Source organism: Pelodiscus sinensis, chromosome 28 (assembly GCF_049634645.1).
Source record: "Pelodiscus sinensis isolate JC-2024 chromosome 28, ASM4963464v1, whole genome shotgun sequence".
NCBI lineage: Eukaryota > Metazoa > Chordata > Testudines > Trionychidae > Pelodiscus > Pelodiscus sinensis.
In genome coordinates this window covers 11,588,027-11,595,364 of record NC_134738.1, presented here as the reverse complement: position 1 = coordinate 11,595,364, position 7,338 = coordinate 11,588,027, and the positions used below count along the sequence as shown (strand labels likewise).

At 58.8% G+C, this 7,338-nt stretch overlaps 1 protein-coding gene across 2 annotated transcripts; it reads left to right on the top strand.

The window, feature by feature from the left end:
* Positions 1-738: 738 nt before the first annotated feature.
* On the top strand, positions 739-6,914 carry LOC102460880 (surfactant protein C-like). Of its 2 annotated transcripts, none has more exons than XM_075910817.1 (6): positions 739-808; positions 1,512-1,814; positions 2,478-2,615; positions 3,668-3,781; positions 5,533-5,651; positions 6,821-6,914. In XM_075910817.1, the coding sequence occupies exons 1-5, from the start codon at positions 767-769 to the stop codon at positions 5,635-5,637; spliced, it is 702 nt and encodes a 233-aa protein (XP_075766932.1). In that variant the 5' UTR covers positions 739-766; the 3' UTR covers positions 5,638-5,651; positions 6,821-6,914. The 2 variants fall into 2 exon arrangements, with proteins under 2 accessions (XP_075766932.1, XP_014435224.3); XM_014579738.3 differs by having other exon boundaries at positions 5,503-5,651.
* The last annotated feature ends 424 nt before the right edge of the window (positions 6,915-7,338 follow it).

Genomic DNA, 7,338 nt, shown 5'->3' with positions numbered 1-7,338 from the left:
TGCATCCCGCCAGGCTCCCCAGCCGAAAGCCTTGCTCCACCTCAAGCTTCCTTCCTTCACCCGCTCCCACGGGGTGTCCGGGTGGCCACCTACGCTGGAGCAGGGAACTGCTGCTGTGGCAGCATGAGTGTGCAGCGGCGCAGGCCCCAGACGGTTTCCGTCTCCCCTGGGGTTGCCCCCGGCAGAAACTGGGCAAGGCGCGGGTGCAAACACTTCTTGGAAGTGCTGGCGTTATGCACACGGCCCCTCCCCTGGCGGCCCCCCCTCCGCGAAGGGCCAGGCGCTCCCGGCGAGGGCTCTCGCCAAAGGCCTTTGATGTGCGGCTCTCGCTTTGAACCTCAGAAGCACCTTCCGGTGCCAGAGGGGCTCAGAGGCGCGGGGCTCCGAGCCAAGCCTGGCTCTGGCCACACTGGCGGGCCGGAGACTCCCGCCAGCCCCTCGGAGCCGGGGGGACTCTGGCCTCGCAACCCCTGCGGTTGCGGCTCTCGGGCGCTCAAAGGCCCACGTGCCCGGAGACAAGAGTCCTTGGAGCCTCTCACCGGCCATGGGCCCGGGGCTTATCGGAGACCTGCCTCTGAAGGGCCCCGGGAAACAGGTTCACAAACAAATCCGAAGGGAATTAAACACTTGATGTGGAGCCGGGAGGGCCTGGGGAACGCCAGCTTCCCTTCCCCCCTCACCTTGGCTTCCCTCAGGTTCCCTATTTAAGTCTCTCTCTGTCCTACAGTCGATGGGCAGGGCTGGGCGCCTCAGGAGAAGCCACAAGATGGAGGTCAGCATGGAGAAGGCTCTAACGGGGGACCCTATGGTAAGACAGCCTCACGCCCCCCCTTCTGGGGCTGGGTTTTAGCAAAAGGCAAAAGTTACGTGAAAGCGGCCACATGCCTCGCCGCTCGGACGTGGCCGCGGTTATGGGCCAGCAGCGGATTCTATTCCCCCAGCTGGGCGAGGGCGGGCCGGTGCGTCCGTGGGGCTCTGTCTCTGCATCTGTGGGTGCCTGGCCCGGGGTGGGAGTCTCTGTTCTTGCCATGACGACGTGTAGGACATGGCATCCGCGTCCTTGGTTCCCCCGATGCCTGTGGAGACGCAGAGCCGGCTGAGAGTCACCCACCGTTTCTGACATGCGGCCACCCTAGCAGCTCTCCCGGGTACATGAACGGGGGGCCCCAGGGTTGGGATCCTACTGGCTCAGCCCATGCTACTGCCCGGCAAGCAGGCGCTCCGGCGCTAGCAGGGAATTATCTTGCCTACAGTCAGCCACAGGGTGGGACTGAGCTGGCGGCTCTGCAAAGCACGACCGGGGGTATGGCAGGTGGCTGTCTGCTGCTCCTTAAAACCATGGTCCCGCCCGGTCCCAGATCGCTCCCTGTCCAGTGTTTCTCTCTGTCTCTCCCCCTCACCCCGGTCCTGCCTCCTTCCCCCGGCTCGCATCTTCATGCCCCTTCACCTCCTCCGGCTCCCTTCTCCATTCCCCTGCCGTGACCTCTCCCTGGGTTTGCTTGTGCCCTTAGCCCTACCACGCTCTGGATCCAGAGATGAACTGCTGCCCCAGCTTCTGCCCCAGCTGCCCCGGCTGCCCGAATTGCTGCCCCGGCTGCCCCGGCTGCAAGGCCTGTTGCAGCTGCTGCTGCGGCGCCTGGAAAACAGCCCTCTGCTGCCTCCCCAAGCTGCTCTGTCGGCTGCCCAAGCTCCCCGGCTGCCCCGTGCACATCAAGCGGCTCCTGATCATCGTGGTGGTCATTGTGCTGATCGTGGTGGTGGTCCTGGGAGCCCTGCTGCTGGGCCTGCACGTGACCCAGGAGCACACGGAGGCTGTAAGTCAGGGGTGGGGCGCAGGCGATGCTGGGCACAGGGGCGGCACACGGCAGCCAGGCACAGACCCAACGGCGATCGGTGTAGCTGACCGGAGATGCCGTCTTGTGTAGGTGCAAAGAGAACTAAGCATGGCCAGGCTGGGTCAGACCAAAGGTCCATCTGCCGACAGCGGCCAATGCCAGGGCCACCAGAGGGAGCGAAAAGAACCAGGAACCATCCAGTGATCCCTCCCCTGTCACCCATTCCCAGCTTCTAACAGAGGCTAGAGACACCCTCCCTGCCCATCCTGGCTAATAGCCACCGATGGACTGAACCTCCATGAATTTATCCAGCTCTTTTTTGAACCCTGTTAAAGTCCTGGCCTGCACAACATCCTCTGGCAAGGAGTTCCACAGGTTGACAGTGCATTGTGTGACATAATACTGCAGTAGATTGTAAGATCCCAGCCAGCCTTAAGAGAGGGAACAGGGCTGATTATCAGCGGTAGCTGAGAAAGGAAGAGAAGCTACAAAACATCCCTGGGCCCGTTGAAATGGCAGTCTGTGCTGGCTGTGGTGGATGCCAGGGGGCCCTAGCAGAGATGAGAGAGATCTCATCTCTTCCCCTTCCCGCCCCCCGGCGCTCTCAGTGACCACTCCTCAGGCTCAGCGATCTCCTCCTAGGTTTTGCAAATGACCATTGAGGGGCAGGAGGGGGAAGGGTCTCGACTGCAGCTCGTGGACTGGAAAGAAGAGGTGGCGACTTTCTACGTGGATGCCGGGACCAGCGGCCCGGGCACGGTGGTGTATGACTACAGTAACGTAAGCCGGGAGCGCGTGCTGGGCGGGGGCGCGGTTCAGAATCGGCAGGCCCAAGGGCGGGACAGTATTGGGGCCTCCTGTCCAGGGACTGAGGCTGGGGCAGTGGGTATGCGAGGCAGGGGGAGGCGTTGCCCCGCCCACTCTCCGCCCCCCGAACGCCTACTCCATGCACGGGAGGTTGGAGCCGGGCACCCACCGTCCTCTCCATGGTGCTGGGGGGCAGGGCCTGGGCAGAAGGGGCGGGGTTGGGGGGTTGCCTCCCCCAGCCCTGCCTTCCCCCATTGCCCATGAGTGCGGCTGTTTTTCACCCCGGCGTGGCCGTGGCATCCGTGCACAAACGTGGCGAAGCTGCGTTAGAACCCACGGCGTCCGGAGAAGCCGTTAGGCTCTGCCGGGCGCCCGTCAAAATCAGAACGGATCAGCGAGGCTGCATCACGCCCCCGCACGGAAGCCGGGGTGGTCAGTCCCTGGGAGAAAGGTCTTCGTCTTGCAGCGCTCCGGACAAGCAGGGGTGAGCCCCTGTCGGCCCACGGGACTCCTGCCTTGGCCTCCCCTTCCTCTGTCATGAGGCAGGGCTGAAGGGGTGAGGAGGGGATGGGCTCTGCCGGAGATGCAGGAGACCCAGCTCCACAGGACGATCGTGAACCGAGAGAAGAGCCAAGTGCGAGAGGGAGAGACTGGGGCGAGAGGCAGGGCTGCGAGGGGAGAAGGGGGTGCGTTGTCTGGATTGGCCCAGGCGAAACGGAAACGGAAACGGAAGGTGGCAGAAGTGGGCGCAGGGGAGACCAGCATAATCAGAAGAGGAGTTTGAGTTCAGCGCCCTGGTTTTCATCTTGGTTTCCCCTCTAGCCAGCCCCCACGCCTTGGCTCGGGTTTGGGGTGAGGCACCAACTATCTCGAGCTGAGGGCACAAAGAAAGGCCTGGGGAGGGTCCAGGAGGCGCCTGGGCTCAGCAAACGAGAGGAGCACAGAGAGAGAATGCCCTGGACGGCATGCAGTGTGGGAGGGCGGGTTAGCTGTGGGGAATCACCACATGCTCTATCTGCAAACAGCTGCTGATCGGCTACAGATCCTGGCAAGGCCGAGCCTGCTACCTCACCAGGATGGACCAGGAGAACATTCTGGGCCTGGATGCTATTGCCAAAGCCTTCCACCAGCATCTCCAGGTGAGCAGCCTAGAAGGCACACTGAGAGCATGTCTTCAGTATGGGCTGGGTCCGCGGGTAGCGGTCAATCCAGCGGAGGTCGATTTATCACGTCTAGTATAGACATGATAAATCAACCGCCGAGCGCTCTCCCATCAATTCCCGTACTGGACCAAAACGAGAAGAGGGGGCAGATTGACGGGGGAGCATCAGCTGTGGACTTACCGCCGTGATGATTCCACGGGAAGCAGATCCAATTGTGTCGCGTTCCGCTACGTTTGTAAGTAGCTGGAGCTGTGTAACTTAGGTCAATGGCCCGCAGTAGTGTAGACAAGGACTCAGTGTGAACCATGCAGGATAGAAAGGTAATGAATGGGGAACCTTGCACTCAAGCAATGCTGAATCTGAGGCCAACAGAGAATGTGGAGGGTGGAAGATAAACAGATAACAAAGCTAAGAGGGTATTTAGACCCCAAGCATCAAAATTGCACTGGATGGTCCATTGGACACCTGGTGTTATGCACAGTCATCAGCTGGGCCAGCAAAAACAGCTGCACGTGCAAAACAGGCTAGTGCGTGTCTAGTTGCTGGGGTGTTTGTGAGCATGCTCACAGTCACTCTCCTTTGTACACACACATTCCGCTTGATGCAGGCGGGGGTGGAAATTTGGCCCTAACGCTTCCAGTAATTCCACAATAGCCTCTGGAGTTTAATTGTTCCTGTAGTTTGGATCTTTTACATTCACCAGCTGTTGTGAGTAAGAGCGAATGGCCTTCATAAAGCATGTGATATATGAGGGTATGGAAATACTTCGCTAATGCTGCTTGACACTCAAAGTCCTAAGGTGGGGGGAGGTGTTTGATGATGAAGAGAAATACTGATGAGTCGAGTGCTTCGGTGAGCGAGTGGCAGAGTGAAAAATAGAACACAGAAATCTGGACTACCAGGCCTTTGCTTGGTCTATTAGGCCACACAGCTGAGGTGAGTCCTGAATCTTTCATCATCTGCTATAACCACTAGTCCCCCGCTGCCTTCCACATTTATCTATTATATATTTTGAAGAGTGAATGTCCCAAACAAAGCCATACTTCAAATTTTGCATAAACAATCCTGCCACTTAACTTAGCCGGAATGCACTACGTTTTACACTGGAATATGCTGGGTGAAAGGTTTAAATAATTGTTTTTGTTTTTCACCGGAAAAAGGTCATGCTAACAAAATTCAAACCGAGTCGCCTAGTCAACTGTCATTTTAGTGCAAAGAAAACGTTTAGTTACAAATCGCAAAAGAGTTCAAAAGAGTAACGGAAGCTTTGATTTCCTGATTCGAGTTTACTAGGGATGGTTCTCATCCAATGAAACGAATCATGTTTGAAGTTGAAATCCTGCCAATTCAAAACTGTTCTTTTACTTCCCTTTTGCAAGCACGTTAATAAAAAAAAAATCTATGGCAGCTATTTAATTTCTTGAAGTTTCCTATAAGTATAATCTACGCAAAATGACTTTACCCTCACCGGCTAGTATTCAGATAGTTCTAGGTCTTATTAAACGACCTAGAACTATCGTTCTGATGGCCTGTATATCTCCAGCCAGGGCAGCGTTGCTAGAAAGGCTTTGTTGCTTCAGAAGCAATGGCCATGTGGGAAGGAGGGATGGGAGTTTAATGGGCATGAGGAGACAGTTGCGGGGCTGCCAAGGTTGTGCGGGTGGAGGGGGGTTACATTCTATTATTTCCTAATGTAGCTCAGGTCACTTATCCTGACTCCCGAGCAGGAGGAAGAGGAGGAGGAAGAATTCTCCGTGCCCCTGGCTGTTCGCTCCATCCTGGGCACCACAATTAACATCCTCTGCAGCAACGTTCCCATCCACTGGGCTTAGCAAAGGCTCAGGGGGTGAGTAGCAACGGGGATGAGACCGGTTGGGCTGCATGGCTGAACAATCACATGTTGCGAGGGGGTGTTGGGGGGCTGGCGCCGGGGCGCCATGGCTGATGGGCAAGCAAAGGAGAGAATGTTTCACAGCCAGGCCACGCCGGCAAGTGTGGCAGCCTGGAAGGGCTGGAACAGGCTTCCCCGAGGTCCCCGGAAGAGAGTCAGCAGGCAACTGGCAAGGGGGCCTGCCTGCGGCAAGGGGAGTGAATGCCTCATGCTCCCGTGGAGACAAGGAGATACGACTCCCCAGCACCCACCCTGGGAGAGCGCGACAGCTCGGAGTGGGAGATGCGAGCAGGCCCTGTAGCACCCCGGGGAGGGTCTAGAGTCCACACACTGCTGCTTTGGTAGACATTCCTGTCGGTGTATTAGAATAAGGGGACATTGGCTAAGGCAGCCGGGACCATTAGCTCCCCAGCTCTCCGTTTAACCCCAGGAGAACCTCACTCCAGGGATGTGAAATATCGGTTCATTGAAAAGTTGAGTAACCTCAAGAATTCTGATTGGTTAGTCGACTATTCTATGGTCCCCGGGGGCGGGGCTGGCAGCTCCCGGGGGGGGCCCCCTCCCACTCCACGCTGCTGCTTCTGTATCAGAGGCAGCAGTTTGGGTGCCAGGCAGGTGCTGGTCCACGAGGGGAGCCGGTCTGCCTGGTGCCCTGTGCTGCTACCTCTGATAGAGAGGCAGCAGCACGGGGTGGCAGCAGCCCCCGTCTAGGGAGGGTTGTGAGCTCCTGGTCCCAGCACGAGCCGGAACTGAACTGGGCCGGCCTGGCTCCTAATACGCTTTAAATGCAGCGCCGCAGCGGGGGTAGGTCCCGGCCCCGTTGCAAGCCAGGACTGAGCCGGGCTGCTGGCCAGCCTGCTGAACAATTCACGGGCGAGGGGAGGAGGGAAATGCGTGTCGTCTGTAGCATGAACCTATAAACTTTTCCTTATTGGTTAATCGACTCCACTATTACATCCCTCCCTCGCTGCCCTGTGGGCCCCTGGAAATCTGTCTCTAAAAGCAGCAATGAGGGAGATAAGGCGGGGGGGGGGGGGGGCCCCCAGGGTGAAGTGACACTTACAGCTCGGGAAGTTCATAGGGATCATTTGTCACACCCTCTCCTCCCCATGTTTGCTTTGCAGGATCGAGGGAACATCTCCTGACTGCCCTTGCTTCCGCCGGGCGCCCAGCACCCCATGCTCAGCCAAAGCCCAGCCTTGGCTGACTCTGCACCTGGGGGGGGGGAGGGGGGGGCTTGGCTGTGCTGACTCTGCACCTGGGGGGGGCCTTGGCTGTACTGACTCTGCACCTGGGGGGGGGCCTTGGCTGTGCTGACTCTGCACCTGGGGGGGGGCCTTGGCTGTGCTGACTCTGCACCTGGAGGGGGGCTTGGCTGTGCTGACTCTGCACCTGGGGGGGGCCTTGGCTGTGCTGACTCTGCACCTGGGGGGGGCCTTGGCTGTACTGACTCTGCACCTGGGGGGGGGGGGGGCTTGGCTGTGCTGACTCTGCACCTGGGGGGGGCCTTGGCTGTACTGACTCTGCACCTGGGGGGGGGCCTTGGCTGTGCTGACTCTGCACCTGGGGGGGGCCTTGGCTGTGCTGACTCTGCACCTGGGGGGGATGAGGGTGCAGCTGGCTCTCGTGCTGGCCCCGAGTC